General features: G+C 42.1%; 1 protein-coding gene and 1 long non-coding RNA gene across 7 annotated transcripts in view; one reads left to right on the top strand and one right to left on the bottom strand.

Moving 5' to 3' along the window:
• Positions 1–25,636, bottom strand: part of LOC137859175 (uncharacterized) — a 31,601-nt gene extending 5,965 nt beyond the window's left edge. The window contains exons 1-2 of the long non-coding RNA XR_011098185.1: positions 25,030–25,636; positions 6,473–6,527 (exon numbers count right to left, since the gene is read on the bottom strand). This is a non-coding gene — a long non-coding RNA (uncharacterized lncRNA). The remainder of the gene's footprint in view (positions 1–6,472; positions 6,528–25,029) is intronic.
• Positions 204–27,219, top strand: LOC137859172 (pulmonary surfactant-associated protein A-like). 6 transcript variants are annotated; one of them, XR_011098181.1, is made up of 11 exons: positions 2,939–3,000; positions 3,924–4,001; positions 9,299–9,367; positions 10,151–10,274; positions 13,291–13,486; positions 14,141–14,218; positions 14,874–16,653; positions 16,944–17,042; positions 17,577–17,647; positions 18,704–19,105; positions 26,554–27,219. XR_011098181.1 is itself a non-coding variant. In XM_068687907.1 (5 exons), exons 2-5 carry the CDS (start codon positions 2,011–2,013, stop codon positions 5,547–5,549), a joined length of 660 nt encoding a protein of 219 aa, XP_068544008.1. In that variant the 5' UTR covers positions 204–529; positions 1,996–2,010; the 3' UTR covers positions 5,550–6,456. The 6 variants fall into 6 exon arrangements, 1 of the variants encoding a protein (XP_068544008.1); XR_011098184.1 differs by adding an exon at positions 20,858–20,939 and having other exon boundaries at positions 14,874–17,042; XR_011098182.1 differs by having other exon boundaries at positions 10,151–10,268; positions 14,874–17,042.
• The last annotated feature ends 712 nt before the right edge of the window (positions 27,220–27,931 follow it).

The raw sequence follows: 27,931 nt of genomic DNA, 5'->3' as shown, positions 1-27,931 counted from the left end.
TAGAAGGGTAAATTTATCAGCCCCTAAAAGTGTTCTCATTATTTGCATAAAAAGTGTTTAAGCAATACTAAGAAGTCTCATTTGTGCCCTGAATATCCAGTGTCCACTTCAGCAGTGTCATTTAACAAGCACCACACTATATAAAGGGGACCTGTGAAAGCCACTCTTTCATTTCACTTTGAAGCAGAAAGGTAAGTTGAATTTCCTTCTCATAAATCACAAGGAACTACAGCTAGAAGGCAAACCTGTTTCTTTTCATTTCTGTGGTCATACTTATTTTTAAATTAAATTTCCCTTTAATAGGTGGTGGATTTTTTTTTGGTGTTGTTTAGATTTTCACTTTTCTTACGTTAGTAATTATAGTAGATGCAGAGATGCCTGTAGGACACCAGATTGTAGTTACAGATGAAGGGCATGGAAACTGGAATAAAAGCAAAGATCTCTTTTTCCGTTTTGTTATTTAACTAATCAGAACTCTGACTCTGCATCAGGATCCAATTACGAGCTGGATGCAACAGTCCATTTAAATGTAAGTCTCTGAATGATCAGCACCAGAGGAAAAATACCTGTTGTAATTGCATTTCCTTATCTCAGGGACATAAGTATGCCTAGCCACCTAAGGTAGGCTTCTGATAGGGACTTTAGTAATCTGCTCTGCAGAGTCATAGAATGGCTCAGGATGGAAGGGACCTTAAAGATCATCTAGTTCTAACCACAAAAAAAAAGCCCAAAGCAGCCGGTATTTGCAGAAGGAATCCCACCTCAGATTCAACACATGCAACGTGACAGTGCATTTTAATGCTGCATGTATGCTCTCAGGTAGAGTTGAAATGTACTTGTTAGGGTGGATATTCTGGCAATGAGACAGAGAGAGTTGCTCAAACAGTTTTATAAATGCATCCTAAGGCTGAAATTTTTGACATAAATGTTATGTTTGGGGGCATGTCCCACTGAGCCGAGTTTGATTAGACATGCCTCTAGATGAACAAGTGGGATTTGCCCTTAAGTATAGTCACTATTGATGCAGATCTAGGATAATGTCAAAAGCCTTTTACAATAAAGTCAGTCCTGCAGATGAAGCCATATTCCTTATTTTTAAAGCTCAATCCAGTTTTAGAGTATCCAATTAATAAATGACACTAACAGAGATTCTGTATCTGCTTTTCATTTAATAACTGGATATCTCCATACCATGGTGTCTTATATTTCATCATTTCAGGTTTAACTGCACAGCATTAGACAATGCTGCATACCCAGCAGATGTGTTGCAAAGCCATGATCGGTAGTTTCAGAGTGCTTTTTAATCATATCTCAGCACTGAGATTATAACCCTACCTAATATTATATCTGAAAGATGAAATAAACTGAAACATGATGAACGGGCCTATAGCCAACCAGCAAACATGCATTTTGTGCAAGACTGACATTTTTAGGCTTGTGGAATTTTGTTCAAAACTATATGGGAATGTCAATGGAGCTATAAAACTTTGCCCTCATGAAAAACTTATTTCAAATAAATGTCCCTAAACAATATTGTGCCTAAAGAAAGAGATTGCTAACCAGCTCCAAAATATCACAAGAACTACTGTAACAGATTGTGCCTTTAAGGTTGGGGGCATATACATCTATGTTTCATTGAAACTTCTCTAACAGAGAAGTAATGTCCTAAGCCTGATCAGTTTTATATCTGAGCTCATTTCTCAAGGATTAATCCTACAAATAGTCAGACACAGCAAAAAAGAAGATATGTCTCCACTATTCCCAAAGGTGTAACTGTCATTCTGTAATAAGTATTGCAATCTGTATCAGTCTAGAAACAATTTTGTGCATAAGCTATGCAATAGTAGCAAAACAAGCCGTAAACTTAAAACTGCACCCTATTAGAACAAGGCAAAGAGGCATATTTAAAGAAGAGAAAAAAAAATCAATTACAAAAGCCAATGCCTGTATTTCTCGCAGAATCACTGCCTGACAAATATGTGCATTTTCTGACAGGTGCCCTGAGCAACCATGATGTCTTACTCTTTCTGCATGCTCACAGCAGCAGCTGCCTTGCTAGTGCCTTGCCATGCACTCAACTGTCCAGGACTTCCTGAGCTATCCAATATCCCAGGACTTGGTGGACTACTTCGACTATTAAGTAAGAATAGTGACTGTCTTCATTATAATACACATGTACTAACTATAAGTCCCCGGTAAGGAAAAAACAAACCTTTATGTTGTCTTTTCATTCAGACTAAATAAGGCAATATTAGGGTTATTTAAATGGTTAGGTGTTTCTGTGGCCCATACTTTCAGCCGGCAACAAACACAAGTTTAGGGGAAAAATCCTTGTCACAAAGGCTGAATGAATAAAAGCAGGTAACACAGAAGGACATGTGGCCTCAAGTAAGTGGTGGCAGTAGGCAGAAGAGGGGAAAAAACAGATGGAGAAAATGGTCAGTTAAATTTTTTTCTAAAAGACAGAGCTCCTGTCTCATCTGGGAGAAGAGGGGAAATGCAGTTTATCAATACCTAAACATAGAAATACATATAAGCAAACATTTAAACCTTTCTAGTTCATATAGCCTTTCCAGTGTTACACGTTACATAAGAGAAGCATAGAAGCCTTTTTTTTGTATAACTAAAATGTTATTCCGATATGTAATTTAAAATGTAAATCAAAGGTGCCTAGTCTATTTCTATAGTATTCAAAGATGGTATGTGCAAAAGGAGTCTGGAGAGGCATATAAATTGCACTGGGTAACTTTATGTCTATATGGAAATATTTTCTCCAGGTGCATTACCCGGGCTAAAGTGCTAACAAGATAGTTCATACTCTCAAACTGCAATGTGTTACATTTAAGATCTATCGTATACTGAAATTCCCCAAATATGCACCCATTATATAAATTATGTGTATATAAGTATGCCTGTCTTTTCCAGAACCTATTCTTAGCCCAAAGTGGCCTTTTGGAAGAGAAAGGCTTCCTGAACCTCCACTGCCCACATGGCTGCAAGGTAAAATAAATAAATAAATAAATAAATAAAGGAGAAAAAGGGGTAATTGCAATATCAAGTGAAAATGGCTGATCTCTATATAGTGTTTTGTCAGACAAATATCTCTCTCTGTTGGGTGAAACGTTATTTTTTACTGGCTGTGAAGCCAGGTATGTAAGAGTTAGAACAGTGCAACTCAGATGTAACATATGCTATGCCTCTACATTCCCACTAGTTTTAGTTGTGAATAATGGGAACACCATCACAGAAGCATGTCAGTAATTTTGTACTACACGTAGGACCTTTGTTACCAGTGGAAATTTGTATGAAATAAGTATCTGCCTGTACTGTCAGTGCCCATCCTAAACAACCAGTGCTGGATGGACTCTGTGTTTCACTCCACCTATGTGGAAACCAACCTATATCTGCATTTACAGTTCCAATTAAAATAAGATCCTGCTGTAAATACACAAAACATCCATTCAGCAGAATAAAAAGGAAATGATATAGACTGAATTTTGTGTAATGCCACAAGAACTGTTCCCTCTTAAAAATATCCCTGGTGCCTGTCCAGTATCAATTATGAGAATGAAAAATTATCCCTGGCAAAACCATTGGCAAATACTTATGATGTGTACACTTTCATAGGCATGACACACATAAGACCTCAAACTGGATTTAGAAATGTATTTCATGTGTGGTTTTATTAGGCCTTCTCTACGCAGAAGTGAATATATGTGCATTTCAGAGGGTTTCTTTTCTTTGTTTAATGCGTAATAGCCAAAAAGTGAAAAAATTATGGGAAAATATCTATTAGACCCCAGGCAATGTTAAAAGACATCAAGCACCAGCTAGTTTTGGAAAACAGCTAAAGCTAATTATTAGTTCCTATCAGCAGAACCTAGTTTTTCTTGCTTGTATAACTTCTATGCTTATGTGTGTAGGTCTACCTATCTCGCCTGACACTGAATTCAGCGATGTTTTAGAGAATTTCAGACAACGACTGTCCAGACTCGAAGGAGGTAATTTTTCCATGTTTACCTTTTCAGCTCTCGGCCATTTCCAAACATAGTGGGCAAAAGTAATTATAGAATCAAGACCTGTAGAACAGAAATCACACTTGAAAAATGGTCCTGTATTACAAAACTAGAACTCGCTGTGAGACACCATAGAGCTGTTCTAGGACTATTGCAGGGCCTGTGTTCATTTTTTGTAGTGCCACAAACTAATTTTTGGCTTCAGAGAGGGTGACTAGACCTAAACCTGAAAAGCCTTACTCCCACTATTGACAGCATAGAATAAGATCTACTTTGTCAATGTATTCTTTAAAACAATAATTGTGCAGATAGTCATCTATTAAGATTGTCCAGAATCAGTTGAATATACCTAGATGCTATTACAATGCTCAATAGAAATAGATGTCCAGTAAGTAACGTAACGGTTACTTGTGAAACAACCTGGAATAATACTTTGGATTTTACAAAGTCAAGCATGTTTCAATGGTAAGGCAAGATATACCCAAGTATACTGCAGTACCGAACATGAGATAAGAACCAAAGTACTTTCTTAGTAGGAGAATAAAACGCGGATTTCTCAGGAACACCTAATGATTATTTGTTTGGATTTGGTGTGTATATATATATAAATACATATATATATATATTACACATAATGTACATACACACATTGCAAATGATGTTGCACTTTCTGCATGGATTCATCGGAACTTGTCAGCCTTGTACCCTATTGCTAGCATTTATATCTTCAAGCAATGGAGTTTCCAGAGATGTTAGAAAAAGTTTTGAGTACTGAGTTTACAAAAGTAATGATAGTTTCTCTGTTTCTCTTGCTCAAATTTGAAACAAAATTGATCCTCTTTAGGGAGTACACACAGCTAGTAGAGATGATACTGTACATAGCAACTATGAGTAGGATATCCTTGTCTCAGAGGAGACTATCTGTGGACAGAAGCAGCATAGCAATAAACTTATGGGACACCTATTGAACTGGGTGAACTCTGAAGACCTGTAATCCTCCCCTCACTCTCAGTCTTGCCCTCATCCATTCCCTCCTGCGCTTCTCTTACAACTTTTAATTTCCTCTTCGTCATCCTGATTTCTCTGTCTGCGCTTTCTCAGTAATATGCCAGAGGGACCCAGAAAGCTAACTAGCTCTTTTTTTGGGGGGGTTTAGTGCTTACCTTGAAAGGGAAAATAGCAAAAGCCGGAGAGAAAATAATTGCCAGCAACGGGAAGAAAGCGGACTTTTCATCTGCCCTAGAGTCCTGTGAGAAGACTGGAGGAACTCTTGCAACTCCCATGAATAAGGAGGAGAACAGAGCTATTTTGGGGATTGTGGAGCAATATAACAGTTATGCCTATTTGGGCATTAAAGAGAATGAGACCTCTGGACAATTTGAGTATATGAATGGCACGCCTCTGAATTACACCAATTGGTACCAATATGAGCCTAATGGCAAAGGCACAGAAAAATGTGTAGAGATGTATACCAATGGGAACTGGAACGACAGGAAATGCAACCTCTATCGCCTCACAATCTGTGAATTTTAAGGAATGATGTTTCAGGCACCTGAGAGTATGGAGACAATAAAATGACCTAGGCCTCAAGTTTATGCAATTTCTGCAGTTGTTGCATGTCAGAAAATCGGAAACAAATCATATTATGGTGTATTTTTATCCCTGAGAAAATCCCAAATGTAGAAGGTGATTAACATAATTAAAATGTGCCTAAGGGTATATGTTTCTCTCTGTTTGGGAGGAGCTCAAAAGTCCTTGGTCACAACAGACTGTCTCTGTGCACTGGGTCTCTGTGAAGACTAGAGGAAAAATCCAAGGTTTGGCCTCAGATACTGGTTAAAAAATGTCCTGGGATTCACAGAGGAAGCATTTCTAAGTATTTATGAGTTTCTGTCCAAAAGGAGATGGACAGAGTCTGGAGTAATTAAGGTGTTGGGATTTGAGTGTCTGCTAGAATTATGGGGCTTGCAGTGATAGGTTTAGCAACCGCAGTCAACTGTCATTAAAAAAAAAAAAAAACAAAACCAGTAACAGTGGCAGTTGCAAGTAATTTTCCTAGTTAAATGAGAACCTACGAAACACTGATAAGCATTGTCTTTGTTCTACGTAAACATATAATATGTTTATAAAATACTAAAGTGTTTATTTAGTGCTTAAATATCACATTCTCTCATGAAACAATAACCACTGCAGAAGGCTGCCTGTCCATCTCCAAAACCACTGACAAAGCACACACTACATGTATATCAGGGGTGGAGGTAAGAGTGGAAGTTCAATCAAGGCAAAAGAAAAACTAGTTCTCTGCTGAAAGCACAAAGTCAGACTAAGACCCAAAACCCCTAAGATCCAGAACAGCCTTTTCAGAAAGTATTTCCACTGCCACTCAGTTTGAGTAGTTGGTTTGGGCAGTAAAAACCCAGCAAAAGACCAAGAGTAGCAAAGTGTCACTGGCTTACCTCGCAGTGGGGAAGTCCTGGGCTCATTCTCATTGTGGGCTCATTTTCTCTCAACCTGAGTGAGGAAAGAAAGTACTGAAATTAAAATGCATGCATAAACATGTATACTTTATACTCCTCTTTTCCTTCTCCTCCTCCCCCACAACTTGCTCTGTGCAGGCAGACAGTCTGAACCCAGACTTGACTGTGGGCATTGTCATCTCTTGTCCCTAGCCTGACCAGGGGAAGAAACGGGATCTATCCATGCGGTCATTTCAAGCCCTGTGGAGTAGAAAAGCTTTAAGATGTTCAGTCACAGAAGATGAGGGGATACTTTTGGCAGCAGATGGTTCACAGTCAGCATCACATGCAAGACCTCAGCCAATCTGAAAATGGACAGGGTTGTAGAAAAGGGAAAAGTATGCCCAGTAGCAAGCTGGATAGATTTCAAAGTCTGAAACTACTTTACACAATAGCCTCATTGGAAACCTATGACCGTAATACCATTTCCACCAAAATTTTCAAACAGGAAGGGAATAGATCACGCCTCAACAAAAATTCTGACTCTCAGGTTACCTTGAGAAAAGGTAAGACTAAAGTTATACTGTTTAATGTTCCTAGGTTTGACTCTGACAGAGAAATTTTTTTCTCTGGTTTGCATCTGCCAGAGAAATTTTTAAGGTTAACCTAAAGCTACCTCTACCTCTGGAATGGTAATAATTAATATTGTAACAAGTAAACCTTGTTGATAAGCTGTGTATTTCAAACATAAAGGTTTTTTGTGAAAGCGAGAGGAATAAATGGCATAAAGCAGCATCATGTTGCAGAAACACAAAAATAAAAATCACTCTGCTAAAAAGCTAAGTTAATATCTGAAACAAATGCACAAATTAATACATGTAAATCCCCAACTATCTATAGAGCATCCTATTCCTTTGGTTAATCAGTGAATTATTCACATCACATTTATGATTACATTATGACCATAAAAGGTTCTTACTGAAAGCATTAATATGTAAAATATTACAGATGACTTACCTATCATAGTATATCATCTCTTGATAAATGGATTTATACCTCAAGACACTTAAATGCTTGGTATGCAGTCAAAAAAAACAACACTTTTTTGTTGTGTCAAGAGCTGAGTTTTACTACATCAAAAAGCAAAGCATCCAAGCTAGGTCACCAAGTACAATTTATTTCTGCCTAAGCTGTTAGTATTAGAAAAACCCAACCAAACACAGGCATGGTGTGTAAAAATGAAAACTCGTCATCAAGTCAAAGAACTGCTAGGCAGCACTTGCATGTAGACGGCTCACTCCAAGAACAGAAACAATTGAGGTAAGCAAACTACAAGTTTCAGTTATTGTCATGAAAATATCTCTCCCTATAATGTCATACTCAGTTCTTCTCATTGAATACACCACCCTTCCTCCTATGCCATTCTGAGGCGGCCCTCCTTTTTCTGCACCCAAAGTCTCAACTTATTTATTGCTCATGTGTAAATCTGAAGATATCAAGGAAACACCTGCCAGCATCCTGTCTTCTTGTTAAACAATGGAGTCCATGTTCTTTGGCATGGACAGCTATCTCCTAGCAACCTCCGAAAATACATAATTCAGTGTTGTCCACCTTGCCCAGAAGAAATAATTCCCCGATAAAAGCCATATTCTACAGATATAGTCATAAATCATTATTATCTCACGGGATTCATGTGTAGTAATTAAAAGCCTGGTGAAGCTATAGCAATTTTTAACTAACTACCGGTGTACATAGTCAGGAGATTAAATGAGTGGCATGTTCTAATCTGCAGAAAAGCATCCCCAAACTGTTTTGTTCCTATAGCTAGCGTTTTGTGCATGAGTGTGTAACCATATCAATTTAAACTCTCCAATAACATTTAAAATGTTATCAGTCAGTCTCTTTGTGCTTTTTATTTTATTTTTTTTAAAGTGGTCTTTTTTTTTGTGAGAGATCCAACTGTCTCGTTAACACGTAGTAATAGAAAAAGTTGTTGGTGTTTAATGAAGAGAAAGGAGGCTGGGCAAAAGGATGAATGCAACAAATTGTCCCTGTTCATTACTGTCTCAGTGGTACATAGTGAGGAGACACAGGAATTCCAAGTTAGTCCTTGGTATTTTTAAGTCTTTTAGTGGTGTGTGTTGGTTTTTTGTTTGTTTGTTTGTTTTGTTTTTTTTTCCTGTATTAGTTTGAGCCTTTATTATTTGTAATAACAGATAAGCAATCTAACAGTAGGATCTCACAAATCAGAATTGTTTCAGAAACTTTGCAAATGTTATAAAATCAGATTGTGAAAATTGAGATCTCTGTGAAAGGTCACAAAAATTCAGTGTCTTCTGAAGCAAGATGGTTGCGTATCAGATGATAATAGGTTTCCTGCAGTTGTTATTAATTACAGTATGTAAGTAAGTAACATTTGGGGGGGTTGTCTGGCCATAAAAATTATGGGTATTGGTTTCAGAGGGGATCTCGGGTCTAGAGCGATATCCTGTTATAACTGTGGAATGCAATAGATGCTTTATCTTAGAAATATTATTACCTCCCTGCTCCCCCAGAAATCTCTACTGTGTGTAAAGAAATTGACCCTAGATTACAGCAAATAAGCATGTTTTAAAGGATTCCTGATTTCTCTGGAAAAGGTGATGAAAACAAGTCCTGTTGAGCATCAGAAAATTGAGCTCAAATGAGACTTTACGAGTGTGGTAAATGCCAGGACACAACGTAGGGAGGTAGGGCTACCTTATATTTTAAAAACTGAGACCAGTACCTCCCTTACACTTTCTGTTTTTTTACGTTTAATTATATTATTCCTCTGTTCTTTTCTAGGAGACCATACGTAGTGGAAAAACACCAGTACCTAATGGTGCAATATCCTACCAGTGCTACAAATACAAGGTAAATGGTAATCATACATTTTACATCTATTTACAAGTGTTCCTTAGAACAGCAAGCATACGCAGGAGAAGAAGTATTTGCTGCCAGGATATGCTAGCCGGTTTTGCAACCAAACTGAAAAGAGGTGGAAAGGTTAATGGCCCTTCTACAACTCTTATGAACTGGAGGAAAACTATGGTCCTGAGTGCATTGTGTAACGGTGTAACACACATGTTTATTTAGACCCTGAAGAGAGCCAGAGTGCAAGTAAATTTCAGTATCTGAAGTCAAAGTCTAATATTTTAAAATGCATTAACCTACAGTTACACAAACAGGCCTGGCTGTAAAGCATGATCAATACAGGATGCTTGGAAACTAGAGTAGCACCTTTCCAAAAAGATAAGGGGACTTGGATTGGAGGTGAAGTGCCTGTTAGGAAACTGGAGTTTGGTGGCAGTTGGCTTAAGGGTGGTAAGGCAGGTGTGATGCCAGGGTGAAACCTTGAATGAAACCTTCACCCATATCTTCCCTGGTGCCCCAGGTGCCAAGAGCACTGTAACCCTTGACATTTCAGTGTTTGCAGTTATGGTCATAAGGACAGTAGCGAACAACTGAACAGTCTTCTGCAGATAATGGTGGACAACCGCTGAACATATGGCAAAGCAGTTTCAACTAGTTCAGAAACCTGAGGTCTCGTTCTCGCTCTCATTAGAAAGCTATTTTGCTAGTGGGAACCATAGAGGAGATAATGTTTTGCTTTCTACCTGTTATAAACGCACAACTATCTCTGCCTCTGTTTCTCAGCTGAGCTGCACAAAGTGACAAACTGGAGACGCCCGGTGACCTCCACTTGGATCCTCCACACGTGACTTGGGTCAGCAGAGCAAGATGCATTTACAAGCACTGATCATGCTGTCTAAAGGTAAAGGTAAGACTTTCTGCTCTAAAATGCTGCTTGTAAATGCAACAAAACACCGGGTTGAAGGTTGTCCTCTCAGGTGTTCACATGTAGCTGAAATCTTTGCTCCAGGGTTTTAAAGCTCAGCAAGAATAGCCTCAGATCTCCTCTGAGAAGCTCTGCCAGACACCCGCACTGGGAGGGGAGATGCTGGGGCCCACATGCGCCGTGCTCTTCCTGTTACTCACAGGCATAAGGGGGCAGTCTGACAAGGACACATGGAAAAGGACACGCAGAAACTGCAGGACCAGGTGGTAGTGAGATAGGAGTGCAGCAGCAGCAGAGCACAGCAAAAGAGCCAGGTAGAGAGAAAATATATATGAAAACATGGTTGGAACCATTTAAATATAAGGCGAGAGACTTTAAGGTTGTTTATGTTATGACTAGCTCCATGAAGGAAATATATATACACACAGAGCTTTCAGGAGGTTAAACATATAGAAGAAATGCTAACAAAGAGGCCCATGGAAGGAACATGCATCCACATTCATAACCTCAAAGTCATCTCCAGTGTCTGTATTTCTCGATGCAGCTAGGAAAGATGTGTTGACAGACCTCTGTCCACAGCATTATTTTTTTATTATTTTTTTTTACCTACCTACATTGTGTAACACTAAGCTGTTATTCTCGTTAATGTGCTTCGCTAGCACTGGTATTTTAAAGCCTCCTAGCAATAGAGGTAGAAACACTGAGGAAAAGGTCTCAATCAAAACTTATTTGTCATCAGTGAGGCCCATAGCAGTGAACCTGGCAGAACTTGAGAATAAATAAAGTAGCTTATAAATTATAGGTTACAAGGAATAGTAATTATGAAGAATATTACAGTATTCTATTAAGCATTAACAAGTGCAGTTAAAATGTAAAGTTTCTAAAGTATTGTAGCTTGCTCCATCATATTAAAATGCTGATGAAAAGTGAGAGGAGAAAAGTTTACAACCTATCAAATCCACATCGGTCCTTCTGGGAAGGAAGTGTGCAAAGAGACTTCAGTTTCCCAGGCCATCACTCAGCACATGAAACTCAGTAGAGGAGGCCAAGCCTCCTGCCCTTCTCATACCTGTCCATCCCAGTTTCTGCCAGATGCAGCTGAAATGCTGAAGGCATTCCCAGCACGGATGCAAATACCCAAGTTTTGCCAGTGTCTTTTGCTAGAGCTTATCTGGACCCCATGTAATTGCCTCACAATCTGTTTGTTTCAGGGAATAATTAGAAAACCTCAGCAAAAAGAATGTTAAGAGGACCAAGTCAAACACTCAAAGGTAGGAACCTCAAATTGTAGCATGAAAATTTAAGCAAAGGTTACTCATGCAAATTCAATGTGTCCCTCCTCTATTTGACTACATACAACTGGTACTGCCTATTTATTTTTCACAGGAGTGGTGCCTTTTCCAGGGCACTTGAGAAGCAATGCAGGGAATTAATCAGGCCTCTGTGGGTATGACACCAATGGCCAAGGACCCCACCGTAGCTGCTGAGGTAACATCCTGCAAGGGTGCAGGGTACAGGATACCTACAGAGGCAATCTAGGCTTGCCTCAAAGCAGTAGCATCTAAGGCCAGTATGGGTACCGCTCACATTCCTTGTCCAACCCGAAAGCACCCATTCCTCAGTTGACCTAGCTAGTAGCCTTCACGCAACATCAGGATGCTGTCCAGACATAAGGATGCTGTGATCCCACCTAGTTATTTGAACTGGAACACAGCCTGAGACTCCATGCCTGCAAGTCCCAGTTAGATGGAAACAACTCACAGCTGAAAGTAACTCAGAAATGCATGGCAACAGTTTCCATTTCAGCCAGGCTCCATGCCTTGAGGCCTCTGTAATTACAGGACTGATACAGGGCAGCTCTTTCCTCACTCAAAGGTCATTTTGCTGTTGGACGAAACTATGACTTACTTACATTGTACAGGAGAATTGTTATTTGTAATATATAAACCTCCCCTAGAGTAATCTGTAGGTTATTTAAGTCTGTGATGTACTATTGTCTTCTGGCTTTGTTGCTGCTGTGTGATTCTATGGAGTTACAAGTTTTCAGTAATTACAGGCAGAGGACCTGTCATGATGAAGAAAGTGACAGCATTGTAGGGGTGTTCCTGATGAATATTATGCCTCAGGGAAACTCATTAGTTTGGCATATCGTAACCGACATTTACCAGGTAACATTTGCACAGCAATTCTGTGGAAATATCAAGTATTTCAAGTAAGTACTGAGAAAGTGCTTGTTGCACTCCAATTTTTCTACCACGCGGAAGTGTTTCTACAAGTCAAGAAAGAACCCTTGAAATTATTACTCACATTTCAAGTGTCCACCTCTTGAAGAAAACCCCCTATCAATCAATCAAGTTAAAGGTCATGAAATTTCTATTCATGTGCAAATTCATATCATATTACACGCTCTTGGTATTTCCCATAGATAAGATGAATCTCAAGTTACACACCCTATAAATTAGACTAGGTAATGTGCCTTTCCTATTTCTGGCAGGAGCTGACAGGTAAGTTGAACATCCCTAAAGAGGTTTCTCTTTGAAATGTGTTTAATTCTCTCAAACCGGTCACAAACTTCTGCAGTTTAGATATGTGCGTCTCAACAGGTTTGTTTAAATGTTAGCATGTTGTGACAGAGGGTAGCTCCTGCAGTGAAGATACTTTAACAGGTCAATATTAATAACAGTTTCCCTCCTAAATTGATAAAGAGTGTTGCGGTTTGCCCTAACATGTTTTTTTCCTTACTACAGCGTAAGTCTGTTGCTCCGCTGTAAGATTAACGCTGGAGCTGTAGCTTGGTCCAGGGGGAAAATGTCATATGATAGTATCTGCTGTATGAAAATGGCTTGCAAGGGACAAGTTTGTTCACTGTTGTCATTCGTTACCTCCTAGGTAACTTAGCTTTGCAGCTGTCAATCTCAGTCATTTCATTGAGCGTATCTTAGGAGAAACTTCAAATCCAGACAAAGGTCTGAAACACCTTTTTTTTTTTTTTGACCAGGACTCTACACAGGAGAGTAAACCAGACTTTTATATTTGGCTTCGAATAATGCTGTCACCACAGATGTTCCACAGACTCCTAGCAGTGGCTCTTTTCCTGCTCCCTGGCAGCGCTCAAGGTAACCCAGCATACAAGTTCCCGGTGCCTGGCTTCAGGATCTCACCTGAGAAGGGAATAGCTCAAGGCTTTATATCAGGTACCCGCAGTTACCAGTTCCTTTTGTATTTACATGTACTGCTGTGTAACATCTTTATGCCTCATAAACCGAGTGCTATGCTGTGTGTATTGAAGTGGGTTCTACATGATGAAAAATAATCAGATCTTTATTAGTGTCCTGCACGAAGCAAGAAAGATGTTCAAAACGGCCCTGCCTAAAGACTCAGAGGCTCAGTTCATATCAGGAAAAGGTTATATCGCTTTCCATAGCACAGGGCACAAAAAACTTGGTGCCAGGTGTGAGGGTGAAACTGTGAGTAAGTGCCTGAGGAGCCTGAGCAATGCTGTCTGCAGGCGCAAAGTAGCATGAATAAAAATAAAACCTACCGGGCAAGTGCCAGTCTTTTGCCTGCACCATCTCAAACATTTGTAGAGTAGATACTAACCCAGACTATTAATTCACATTTTCCAGCATTTCTCCTCCACAAGATGATGCCAAGAATTTGTTTAGTATAGTTAAAAAATAAAATAAAATATTACTGTTTGAAATAACTCCCTATTTAAAACACAGCAATGAACTAACAGGTCAAATGGCAATAAGTAATATTAGTTTCACACAATTATCTATGCCTTATCCTAAAAGCCAACATTTAAACAGCGAACTGAAGTGCATAATCTCTGATTTTGTTTTTAGGCTTCAAATCACTTCCTGGCAAAGAAACGGGAGATGTGATCCTTCAGATAGAAGATCGGATTTCCAAACTTGAAAGAGGCAAGTTATCTACCTTTATTTACAGCCGTAGCGTAAATAAGGGGCATAAGGAAGATGAGCAACAAAACGGCCTCTCGGGAAAAGGCAGAATTTTCAGTTTTCATTACATTTATGTTGTGTGTGCTGGCAGATAGAGATAACTGACAAACTGGGGGCAGGGGGCATTAGTTTTCTGTAACAAGGGGGAGATGCCTTGCTAACAGGCCTGAAGTATGGCAGCAAACAAATCCAACTGTGACTAAAAGCTCTTCCTATGCGAAAGTGCCCCATGGGCATCTGTCATGTCCCTAATAGAAGCTGAATGCCAAAGAAAAAAATCAAAGCATTTACAAGCAGATCATATCTGAGATCCTACTTGCCCAAGGACTGACAACTATCTCTGTATTCTGCAAGCCATCACAAAGGGCATGTGCAGTAGGAGTAGACTCAGAGGGAATAATAGCGTACCTTATCTAAATGCAAAGATATGGCTTTTGGGGGTTGTCTCTTTTCTCCATGTGTAATCTGTGATTTTAAGCTTTCCTGTCCCTTAATTGGTTCTGGGTTTACCTTAAAATTATGGAGGAAAGCAGGCAGTGGGAATTACAATTGGCAGCAAACTAACTGCAAAGCAATGCACAAAGGAAAGATTAACAGCTTCCACCTGTTCTTGCAGTCCTCCACTTGAAAGAAATAATAACAGCATCTGAAGGAAAAATATTTGCTACCAACGGGAAAACGGCTGATTTCCACACCACAGTGAAAACATGTGAAGAGGCTGGGGGGTCTATTGCTACTCCAAGGAACACAGGCGAGAACGATGCCATTCTGTACTTCGTGAAGCAGTTCAATAGGTATGCCTACCTAGGGATAAAGGAATCTCTAATTCCAGGCAAATTCCAGTTCCTGGATGGTGCTGAACCGAGCTATACCAACTGGCATTCAAACGAGCCTTCAGGCAAAGGGGAAGAGGAGTGCGTGGAGATGTACACCGATGGCACTTGGAATAACAAAAAGTGCAACCAGAATCGCCTTATTGTCTGCCAGTTCTAGCACTTCCTCCTGCAGCTGCCTGACAGAGTCCCTGGAGTTGTATCTCCCATCCCTTGCGTCTTGATGTGTAGCTAGTGAACTAAGATAAAAGCCAAAATAAATAAATAAATAAAAGTCACTTTCCCAGCCTGATCTGGCTTTTGAACTAATACCATCCATGAAGAGACTCGTAATGAGAGCAGGGACCATTTTGTCTGGTCTCTTACTGAAGGTCCAATGCTACTGACTCTCTGTACAAGGGTTCCTATGCTCTTGTCAACTGCTGACTTTTCACAAGAGAAAAAAGTAGATTTCTTGAGCACATACCTAAAGCGACTCGCAGCTACAAAGGCTTTCAATCCCCCTGTAACCACAAGCCTTAAAGTTGTATTGTGATCCCCTTAGTTCCCAGATTTCCCTCACCAAACCCACCCTTGCAGACAGCTGCTACCACAGCTGTTGCTCAGCCTGCATTTCTCCAGGCCTCTTCACCTGCAGCAGATTCCTTGAAAGAAGTAAGCAGCACTGCTAGGCAGACACAGGGCTATCAGCTCAAGGGGGTCTCACCTATCCTAATGTTTTCCATGGGAAAGCTTTAGAACCAGCAGTCTTTAATCCTCTATATGAGGATTAAAAACATTGGCCAGAAGCCACTTGGCTTGAGCACCTCTAGCAATTCCTAATGCCTTTCCTGACAGTGTTAGCAGGACAAGACGACCAACATCTCATGCCACGTGGGACAAGGTGGGGAAGAAAACACACAGGAGCCAAGATGATACAGTGCCCATGGAGTTTGGTGAGATCAGCAGAGCCAGGGGAAGGTCGAGCTATTTAAGCCAAAACATGGATGGAGTCAGATACCCACCCCTGGTTTCTAGGCACCCCTGGCAGTTTCAGAGCTGCGTAAATCTTGTGCAGCATTTCCCTGGGGCCAGGTCTGGTGAACGTGGGTTTCAGAGGCCACCTGTATTCTGTGCTCATTGTAGAAGCCACTCAGAGTTAATCCCCTCCAGTGCAAGCTAAATGATTGTTTAAAACAAAGCTTTTATAATAGCCTTACTGCTGAGGTCCAAGCACCTCAAAGTTGGGCATTCCCATGAGCAGAGGAAGAGCTGCGCAGTGCAGTGGAAGCACCCAGAGATGGCTATGATTTTTTTTCCTTCCTCCTGGGCAGTTGACTCCAGCAGAGCTTAGAGACCATAGGCTCGGCATAAGCTCCACAGAGACGTGGTGCAAAGGCCGGCTGACCATTAAGGCACACCTCCATACTCACCAGGCCGAACACCTCGCTATCAGCTGCACCCACTCACAAGAGCTTTCCTAGACCCAGCATAGTCAGAGGGAGCCAACCATGCAGGCCTAGAGCCAGACCAGCTCCTCATTCCCCCTGGGTGACAGGGAGGCCAAACTGTCAACATATAAAGGTAAGCGGGGGGAGGAAGGCAAGACCACAGCCAGTGCTAATGCTGGGGGCAGAGAGGGGGCTGCCTGCAGCCCCATAGCCATGCACATCCCTGCACTTCCAGAGTGCTGTGCATGGTAATACTGAGCCGGTGTAAGTGCAGGTACTGGAGTATTTGGGTACACATTCTCACCACTTGCTCTATGGAAAGGTACCGATCTTCCTGGCTTCAGTTCAGCGCTTCGCTTGCTGTCATGGCCTGCAAAGCAGTCATGCTGCTATTCTCTGCAAACCAAGCAATTTATCTTACAGGTATTTACTTTGGACGAGAAACACTACAGGACCAATGTCAGGCCAAGATACCTTTCTGCCTGGATAATTTGCTGTCTGCAGGTGGTTTGCATCAACAAGGTACCCAATTATTCACTGTGGTAATACTCAGACTGCTCATCACAGCAATGCATATGAAATAGGACTGCTTTCCTGTTGCTGGAATGGTAAAAGTATCCAAACATATAAAAAGAAGTGTTTTTAGAGCACAGTCCTCCATTTATGCAACACACCCGTCTAGCATGCAATAAGAATCACAAGCTGCTAACTAGAGTACTGTTTCTGGGCATCACAATCACAACCTAAAATACCAAATCCTTTCATATTAGGTCTAGGTAGACTATTACGTAGCTTTGCTAACCGAGGTCGAAATAGATATGTGGAGGGAAAATGGAACCAAGAGTTCGCAGGCACTGTTTCACTTTCAAACTATACTCTTACTCAGAAATGTTTTACAGTTTACCAGTAACTGTATGCACCCACCAGCTCACCCACCCACAGCCTTCAGCCTTGCGTGACTCCTGTTGCGAAACCACCTCTGCCACAAGCACTAGGAAACAGGAGCACAGGCATCACCTCGTACAGTAGTTTTCCACTCGTCGTATTTCGATACAGGTTAGAAAACTTACAGCGAGTAACACCAGCCTGAGAATGAGGTTTGACCCCCACTGACAGTAAAAGATAAGGTAAGGTTTTATTTTATGTCGCCTCTCTTGGAAACCTAGGCCTCAGTATCAGAACATCTCCTTGCTTATCTGCAGGGGTTACAGAATCATGCCAAAGGCAGAACAAATTAAAAGTATGTAAAAGAAAGTGGGTGTCTAGGGAACACATGCCATGGCAGAAACGTGTGCCCAATATTTGGGCATGTTTGCCCCACAGACACCCAGGGAGAGGGTAAGGTATTTAGTGTTACCCTGCAGCTACAGATGCTTATGCTGTCCAGTCACTCTAGCTGTGGTTCCAGATGAGGATGTAAAACCTCAACCAAAGGAAGTATTGTGCCTCAATTCAGTCCCTCCAGCAACCCTGCCAACAGCAGACGGGTCTGGAACCAGTAAGCCTGACCTGAAAAGCTAATCAGTATGGCATTGGACACCTATGTCATTCATTTCCAAAATCTGACTGAGAGGGCAGCAGAGAATCCTCTGTAAAAGGTGCTGTAAAAAGACGGGACGCCCAAGGCTAGAGCAGTACCTCAGTATTACCTTCTGAAACCTTTACGAAAATATTTTAAAAACCTATTCCGCTTGATTATAACCATGAACACCAGCTGCGCCTTACATGACTGTATCAGTGTGCTGACAAGCCAAACTAATGCGCCTCAAATATCTCAGCCAGTGGAGAGTACCACTTCCAGAGGCGATGGTCACAACGCTACAGCACTGAGCAGAGGTAAGAGGGTCAGTTTTTAGCAACTGTGCAAGGCCACCCCCACACCAGTGAAGAGTAGAGCCTGAACTGCATAGCAAAACCCCTGATGGGGTTTCCATGAGCTTCCTACTCCCTGTAATAGATAACACAGCCGTGATTTGTCAAATACTTAAAGGTAAGCTCATAAGTAGCAAATGTCGAGCCAAACTACAGTGTTGGGAGTCAGGTGGCTCAACCCCCTGAACGTGCAACAACCCTAGGGGTGTCAGCCTTCATACTCTGAAGGCTGTCCATGCTCTCAGGTAATAACTCAGCCTCTGACTGGCTGTCAACAGAACAGTGACTTTGAGAAATTATGATTTTTACAGAGAATGCCCAAGGTGGTTTCTGGGCAGAAAAAGAGCCATCACCAATCACCTCCAAGTGACTGTCTGCTAAAGCAGCTCAAGGACATGTGACCAAGCAGGGTGTTATTTTACCGGTCCCAAGCAAACCGTAGTCAATGCAGAAATGCCTCACCCTTAGCTTTGAAAAGGATTGTGCCACTTTAAGAACCAGTAAGTGGGAGGCGGTGCAGGCACTGCTGTACAAACAAGTACCTGTGCACCACCGCACACCTCAGCTCAGGGGCTTGCCACCCTCATGATCCCCAGCAGGTCCAGCACGGCTCCAGCGCCCACCCAGGCTGCCTGACAAGAGGATGGAAACCCGGGCAAACCTACTCAATTTCATCGGTGAGACTTGCAACACACTGCAGGGACACTAACAAGGTAAGAGTGGATGGAAAGGAGCGAAATTCTTACAGGAGCACTCATGTGTTGCTCCATCTGCATCACACCTCAGGGATAGTTAGAACTTATTTCCCATAGTCAAAATGTAAAGTTTCTGTTCATGTATTTAATGTTAATCTCACTACCATCAAAAGAGTCAGTTTGCTAAACAGGTGTTTATGCTAGCAAGCGCACTGCATAAAACAAGGCTTTATTTTCCTTTTGAAGTTAGCAGACCAGGAGCTTGCAAGAGTCTGTCCAAAAGCATTTAAACAGTTGTGGATAGGCAATGCGTGTGTAGCATACAGGCGTATGTAGCCCTCTGCAGTACTGTTAAGAGTGAAAAAACTAACAAACCTGCCAGGAACTAAGACAACAAAAATACCTTGCTAGGTGAAATATGGGGGAAAAAAACAGAACTTGCATGTCCAAAGCAAGTCATGCACATTTATTTTAAATGGCAGGGAGTCTGCTGTTTCATTTTAACTTTCAATTTAGGTAGCTGCCTCTGTGAAAAATAAGATGAAAGGTACTGCAACTTAAGGCACCAGCAGCCAAATACCCGTGTTCTGAGCTGCTTTGGTGTTATTAAATGAGCTCTGTCTTCATGATGTTTAAGATTACATACACTAGACTAGAGATCGGTAGCCAAACCTCTCGGTAAGATTTTTTTTCTACTAAATGTGTCTTTTGAGAATTTACTCACAGTGCTAGATTGGTTTTAGTTTAATCAATCAGACAACATTACAGCTTGCTGTAGAAAGATTGAAATCCTTGTAAAACTGAATGCCGAAGTAGTTGTTGTAAGTAGCACTTTATGCAGTTGTTACTTGTAGAGGCAAATGTGCACTGCAAGCCAAATCAGAGAGTTTTCTTAAAATTTTATGATTCGGTGCATTTGCAGAGCACTCGTGGTTTGAAAGCATAGGATCTTTAGGGACGAGTGCAGTTTGATCTTTCAGGTGTTATAGAGGTCAAATGTGGCCCTTTCTCCAAGCTGCTAAACTGATTTAATTTCTGGATTTTTCAGGAGCTTTAAGTGACACTTTTACAGTGACAGGTTTCCTGACCATCACCCTCATTTCTAGTTTATCAGCGTGCAAAAACCTCAGGTTTCAGAACCTTTCACATTCCTACTCTTTGCTACCTCTGGCCTCAGGTCAGAAAAGCGGCATAGGGGTTCACCTTTCTGCAGTCACACAGTGTCGCAAGGGAGACTAGGGACACTGCAGCAGTGACAGCCTCTCCAAAAAATTGAGAGGCCATGTCAAATCTTTAAATGTCAATAGGATGCTGGCAGCTATGGTCGAGAAGCAGCGCACAGTAATACTCATTTGCTCCACTTGAAGTGCAAAGGGTTTGATCAGAGAATGAGGAGAGCAGCAAGCAGAACAAGGTCATCATTGCAGGTTCAGCCCTTTTGACCTGTTGTTCCATTAAAACAAGGGCTTGCCGAGGTGTTCACATATGCAAAACAGGAAGCCTTCTGCAGCTACAGCTGTGCCAAAGCAACAGTTAACCCATGCATCTAGCTAGGTAGCACGCACATCTAGGTGGTAAAACCCCTCCCGCAAGGAGCTGGAGGCCCTGTGCACACAAAAACGGAAACACAATACCAGATATGTGGTTTTATCTGATATTCTGAATCGGTGTACTGTAGCAGGACTGCCAGCATGATAAAATAGCCAAAATGTAGGTGAAAGGAAATAACTAATATTGGGTCTTTAACATTTCATCTATCTTTTTGCTTAGTACTGTCAGTCGTGTTTTTACCTGCTGTTTGATGGTGGTTATCTCTGACAAGAAGGCAGACCAGGAGCTGAGCACTGCAGAGGTAGGGTTTGCTCTGTGTGCTTGCACAAAGTGGAGTGTGACCAAGGTATTCCCAAAAGCTGTCATGCAACCACACTTTTTGTAGGCATTCTCTTTTTACTGTCTGCTCTGGTTTTAGTTTGTTTCCATATCAACGAAAAATCCAAGCTTACACACCATAGGAACATGCTCATTCGGGTGGGGAAGGAAACTGGAGGGATAGATCCTCACGTAATAGTGAACAGCGCAATAGGGGCCTAGAGTCTTTATGGAAAACTTGTGGCTGATGGGTCGATCTGAAGGCCACAGTCCTTGATGCAGCCAGGTCTTCACAAGTGACAATAGGGTAGAATCCCAGTGCTACTGCCAAGAGTTTCCAGTAACATTAGAAAGAGGAGCCCTAGAGCAGGCCACCCTGCACAAAATTAAATACTGAATCCACCTGTGTGGACATTAGTCGAGGGTCTAATTTCCTTGCTGTGCTCCCATAAATACTCGGTCACACAAGCCTCCATGCAAGTGTCAGGCCAAGGCATGGTCATGCCTGCCCTACAAATATTTATCAACAAGGGTTGTACTCTGGAAAAGGACCACCAATTAGCTCACCAGTCGGGAATTTCTGTTGTTGCAAGCACCAAGATGCCCCCCACCTGAGGTTATTTACCTGCAGCAATCATGTAAGGGTCACAGGATTTACAGAGAACAGGTTCTTTCTGAAACCCTCTAACTAGGTGCCTAAACCTGAAATACTGTGTTAGGGAAGATGAGAAACTACAGCCTTTCTGTTAGAAACAAAGATGAGGAAAGGCAAATAGCCCTTGTCCACAGTCTTCCTCATGTCAAACAGTCGTTTATTCAGATGCTTTTAGGGCAACACTGAAAGCTAAAGCTACCAAAGAGAAAAACCTGATAGAAACAAGGGAATGTAACTCAATGTGCTCGTATGAAACAGGCCCTGTAGACCTCAATCCATTCGGCCTTTTGGTGGCTGCACTGTACTTTACAAGGCTCCCGAAAAGAGTTTAAAACTTGCTCTCTGTGTACCTAGAGGTTGGTCAGCAGCAGTAGATGTGTGACCCTTCCAAGTAGAGAGAAAAAAAATATTGCAGAACAGCCAGGTATTCTGAGGTTTGGAGGAGGAAGAGTTATATAAATAGATATTTTTGATGCCAATTCAGGTACCAGATCATCTTTCCACCACAGGCAAAGCATCTTCAGAGGACCCACAACTGAGAGCAAGGCATAGACTGGGAGGCCACCACCTCCCTCAAGCATCTCGTTCAGAGACCCTCTCTTGTTACAGTGACCCCATGAGCTTACGAGGGCTATGTGAAAGCTTTAACAATAGGTCGGTAGGTAGCAAACCAGCCCTTTTTTGTACAACAGTGTTGAAATCCTCACCATTTGGCCTCCTCACACTGGGGAGGAGTAACTTCCCATACCACCCCAGGTGTGATAGGCAGATAAGATCATTTGGATTTTCTTTTTTTTTTTTGAGAGCTAGGACTAGCAAAGGTAATCATGAGTAACTTGGAGAAAAATGCAAGATGAGCAGAGGAAAAATAGCTATTTTTAAGCACAGGTTCAGTGCAGCTGAAAGCAAAGATAATGCTCTATATACAGCAATGCCCGCAGCAGGCAGGACAAGCAGTCTTTTAAATAGTTTCAGCAGGTGGGGAAAGATGGCAGAGTAGTTGCAAGGTAGAGGCCTTTACTCTTCCTGAGAGTGAGTAAATTTGGGGGAAAATCTAGCGCATTCCTCAGTGTAAAACATTTTGTAGTGTAGATACCAGATGTGATACGTTTACTGATGAGGATTTTAGTTGTCACAGAGCTTGCACAGCTCCAGTGTCTGTATTTTTTCTGAAAGAGACTCAGCAGTGCTTTTGTATTTCTAGACCAATGGCTTGGTTGACCATCCGTATTTTATTTTTTTTTTCATTCAACCCCTCCTGTAATCAAACCTGAGAGGTTTAGAAAGTTAGTAGGGTTACCGGCTGTTTGGGAGGATTACTGAAGCACACAGCGTGTGTGCCTCAAGTACAGACAATGAGACAAACACCTCATTATCTCAGCAGCAGCTCCAGATCTTATGCAGCCTCACAGAACGAAACAGGCCAGCTGACACCGACAGGCAACACTCAGGAAGGTCAAGGCCTCCAGCCTCAGTGACTACTAATTGCCCAGCAATGCAGTTTGACAGACTTATTTTTCCAGACTATGTGCATCTGGGACATGTTCCAGTCATAAAAGTAACTTATTTACAATGCATCTTACTGAAAGGTATGTAGAAGAGCAATACTCATGGTAAGCATTTCCCACTCATCATATAGGGGGAGTCAGGAACAGTTCCTGACACATTGAGTCCTCAAAAGACTAACGGGGTGCAGGTGCAATTGCCTCTGCCATATCATCCTCACCACCATGTCCTGCCTGCAGAGCATTTTCATTCCTCAGAAAGGCCAACTAAAGCTGACCCCTCCCAGTGTGTTTTCTCCCACAGACCTGCATAGGGTTTTGTCTGACCTTCACGTTACACAGCAACCATATCCAAGCAACCTATCCAGGCAAGACAAGGTCATCTGCACCGAGGGAAGAAGCAGAGGGTGCCTTCCTCTGGCGCTTCTACCGCCAACGTGCTGAAGTACCCCTCATCCTATTGTCTCAGTAGAGATAGAGAGCAGAGCCTGCCTTCATTCTCAGCATCCAGGATGCCATCTCTTTCCCACACAATGTGATATAATCCAACTGAAGATTACTGAAAGGTGGTTTTCTGCCAGTTTAACTGGTATACCTCCTCAAACAGGCAGCATTCAAGGAAAGGGGTGGTCTCTCCACTCTCATCACCTGTAGCCTGCTGTGTGAGGCCCAGCGGGTACTCTATCCGGATGTTATCTCTCAGACATCTGCTGATGAGGGATTAGAATCACAGAAAAAGGGGGCTGGGGTTTCCTATGCAAACAGCAACAGAGTAGTAGCCTGTCTAACAGAAGAACTGGAAGAGGGGAACAAGGAAGAGTGAAAGAAGCATCAGGAATCAAAAAGAAACCTAGAGATGGAAACAGAAGCAACAAGACAGACAGGAAAAGCCTGAGGGACAAAAAGAGAGACCACAAGGTCAGAAATGAAGATATTTAAAGAACTAATAGATGGACAAGGACAACTGGATGGAGGACAGAATGCCCAACTCTGATACTACCCATGCAGCTTGGTGTCAGGAACAAAGCAGTACAGGGCAGCTCCCCACGCAGCCCTTCTCCCACAACTGCCTCCCCTGCAGGGAGCAGCCTCACACACATGCTTACCCTCACACACCCACAGAGGGAAGAAGAAAAAAATGTCACCCTATAGGAAAGGTGAGGGCATCACAGGGGAACAAGCCTGGTGAGCAGCATTCCAGAGCCATCCTCCCACAGGCGCGTGCCTGGCCGGAGGGGAGGCCTCTCACATGCCTCAGGTGCTGAGCTAGGGGAGCTTCATCCATACCCTCCAGCACATTCTCCAGTTTGTCAGAGCGAGCGGGAGTCGGAGGTGTAAAACCTAACATGAGCTTTCAACGGCCAAAAGTTTCTGGAAAAATCTCGGTAGTGCTGCAAGGCAGGCAGAGCCACAGCAGGGTCTAGAAGGAGACTAGGCTTTCTGCTAAGCCTCTTACTTTCCCTCCAGAAAAGATGGAGCCGGCACCTCAAATGGAGAGGGTGTAGGTACAAAGGTGTTGACACCAGAGAGCAAAGGCATGACACAGAGTAGCAGAGTCCTGCATGGTTATCAATGCAGCAAAGCTCCAGCTAGAGTCTGCCTAGCAGGCTGCTAGCCTTTGTTAGGGAGTATCATCACAGAAACAAGCCCTGCAGGGTGTGGTACTATAAACCTGATGCCTCTCCTCACAGACCTCTGTATAGAGGTCCTAACTGTGGATGATTTTAATGCTTTAAAGTCAGGTACAAAAGTGTTAGCAGCATGTTTGGTTCCAAAGAGACATTTTTTTCTACGTCTTCCAAATAAACATACTTCCTCAGTGTCGCTTATGTCTTACACCTCCCGTATGTATCAGGATTTATTGACCAAAACACCCCCACCCATATCCCCACTGTGAGTAGCCAAAGATAAACCTTGGATGTCCTGCAGAGAAGGCCAGGCTGCGGGCTGCACCACCATCCCTCAGGAAACCTCCTCACAGGCAGCACGGGCAGGGGGCTCTGGGAAAGCCCTGCCCCTTCCCAACCACCCCTTTTAAATGCGTCATGGCCCTCAGGTGTGTGGGCTGGTGCTGAGGTGCTGCAGGCAGCCCTCGGTGAACTAGGGCACACCTGTAAGCAGTCCTTTCTCCTTGCCTCAAAACAAATGTGATTGATTAAACCCCTTCCTAACCGCTCTGCTTCTCTCTCACCTGCTGTATGGTACTGCAGTCATGAGGCAGCGGCTGTGCTTCTGCTCTGGAAGTATCTGCCACAGCCTGACTGCCAAACCTCCTCACGTGGTCAATCAAAAGCATTTCAAACAAACAAGAAGGAATTTCATACAGATCTAACGGTTTCATTAAAAGTTAGCCCCATGGTAACATACTAGGAGGTATTTCTAATAGCTTACAATATATTGCATTGCATATCTAATAGGAGTATTATCTATCAATCAGAGAAAAGTAATAGTTAGGGGGTTTGTTATTCCTACCCTAATATCCGCCCTATAGTCATTATCGATATAAATACAAATATAATATATAAAATATATAGTATATATGATACATATAAACATATAAAAATAAATATAAAAATAATGACTATATATATAAAGATATATATAATATACAATTTATAGAAATACCACCTGGTACGTTACCATGGGACTAACTAAATAATAAATAACGTAAATATTCTTTGTTAGATACCATTCCTGATATCTACATTATACAGTATACAATATAAATCCCATATATTACATTACTATATGTATTATGTATTATAGGTTTTACTATATGTATGCATTATTTATATTACAAATTACATTATTTATTACATATTTATATATATATATTTCATTTTATTAAAATATATCTGCAGTCATCCATAACACACACCATTCTTTACTGAGCATCTTAATGCCAGTTGGAACCAATCCATCTGTGAGCCAGTCTTTACTGCAGAGAAAGACAGTCTGCCTCCCACCTCCTGTCCCTGTCCTTCTCCTCAGACACGTTGCCAGCTCTACTCACTAACATCAGGTTCAGTTGCCTGCTTGGTGGGCAACGTATTTGTTAGATAACTACGGAAAAGTGACCAGCACTACTAATTTCCAGAGCAGTAACGTCTTTATTCTGCTAACTGCAGTCCGTCTGGGGAAGATGTTCCACTCCTCCGCCCCGTGACACACTTTTACTTTCCCCCTCGCATGCTGATGAGAAAACACTCACAAACAAAGCTGGTGCTCCACTCTGAGAAGTGACATTAGGAACTAGATTCAGAAGTCCTATACCTGACATTTCTATAATGCCATCCAGCCCTGCCATTGTTTGCCCACCCGACACATCATGACTCTGACTTCACACCTCTGTTTCATATTCCTTTGCTAGGTACTACAAACACATCTATGCCGTCATATTTGAAAGCAAGTAATGCAGTGTGTTTTTTCCTTTACAGCTTCCAACTCTGGACATGGAGGAAATGGTGGTGAAAACCATCCTTGCGCCATGGCAAATACTGCTGGTCATTTCTGCTACGGTACTGACCATGACCTTCCTTATGGTCCTGCCCCCCGCAGCACTGGTGATCTGGAGAATGCGGCGTCTGCCTCAGATCTCGCTGCAAGGCCATGTGTGAGCCAGCCATGCATCTGTTTATAGGATGCATCACAACTATGAGATTTCACAGGACTGGCTACTGCCTAGGATCTATCCCACAGTGACACTTTTCCCAATCCATTGCTGCTAGGTACGTTCCTGTCAAAAGAGGATGTGCAGCAATTTGTCTTCCTTTCCTACAGTTTCCAGCACTTTGCCTCCCATTTCCTGGTCAACATTCCAATTGCTATTGGTCACTTGGTTCCTACATTTACATCTTCTCGTGCATTATAATGGACTGAAAACAGGACTGACAGAGAGGCAGGCACAATTCAGATTTGTACTCCCTGTACTTACACCAGTAAAGCCTGCCTCTCCTCAGTTATGTGTTAATTATTGCCAAAGCTTTTGACTGAGACAACTGACAAGTTGTGGCCATATCAAGAGCGAGCACTGTGGTCTGGGCTGTGGGATTTGTAGTTTGTTTGTACTGTGACACCTAAAAAACAGACAATGGTTCAACACATATGTATCGTGTGCTTCCTTTGTCTGATCTGTAAACTTACTTTCTGTGTTTCATTTCATTTCTGTTTCCCTTTCCTTCCTTCACTATGAGTTTCCTTCTCTTTGCTACATCCTGTATCAGAACACAAAGCCCTCCCCATCCAGGGGCTGGGGCGGGAGCAGGAGCAGGAGGCAAAGCCCATTGCTCAGACATGCCTGCCCAGACGGCAACTTGCAGTTAATGCAAACAAAGAGCAACTGTTTGCCTGAATTACATTAAGCACATTTACACTGGGAAGTAACGTGATTAACCTCACTTCAGTTTTCTACTGTGTCCTTTACGCTTGTTGGTTCAACTGCCCTTTCCCATATATTCGTAATAACTTGGATGGTGGGAATAGAACAAAACAGCCTCTCAGCAAGATTATAACATACTTAATTTTCAGCTTTATTTCCATTTCATGCCATATCAACTTGGAGCCTTCCAGCCTCTTTCCTCCACATTACATGAAGCCCATTACTAGTATTTCTGATGCACCTATTTCAGTTTCTGTTACTTGACATGAGAAATGGGCTTGGTTTGCTCATGAAATCTAATGCTGTGCTTCTTTTCTTCTGTCAGATGGTTTGGAAAAAGTCACTGGAATATCTTGATATACCTCAAGGAAAAATACTTCCAGTACCAATAGAAAACCTGTACTGGAAACCTCTTGGTGTTTCTGATAGCTATTGCA

The sequence above is a fragment of the Anas acuta genome, chromosome 7, assembly GCF_963932015.1.
Source record: "Anas acuta chromosome 7, bAnaAcu1.1, whole genome shotgun sequence".
NCBI classification, from domain to species: domain Eukaryota; kingdom Metazoa; phylum Chordata; class Aves; order Anseriformes; family Anatidae; genus Anas; species Anas acuta.
This window is presented reverse-complemented; position numbering and strand designations above follow the sequence as displayed.

What these genes read in the sequence shown, in the direction of transcription:
- LOC137859172 (XM_068687907.1), top strand. Translation starts at nt 2,011, where the DNA reads ATGATGTCTTACTCTTTCTGCATGCTCACAGCAGCAGCTGCCTTGCTA. An exon ending in TGGACTACTTCGACTATTAA is followed by an intron (nt 2,141 to 2,925) that starts GTAAGAATAGTG and finishes TGTCTTTTCCAG; the next exon opens with AACCTATTCTTAGCCCAAAG. An exon ending in ACTGCCCACATGGCTGCAAG is followed by an intron (nt 3,001 to 3,923) that starts GTAAAATAAATA and finishes TTATGTGTGTAG; the next exon opens with GTCTACCTATCTCGCCTGAC.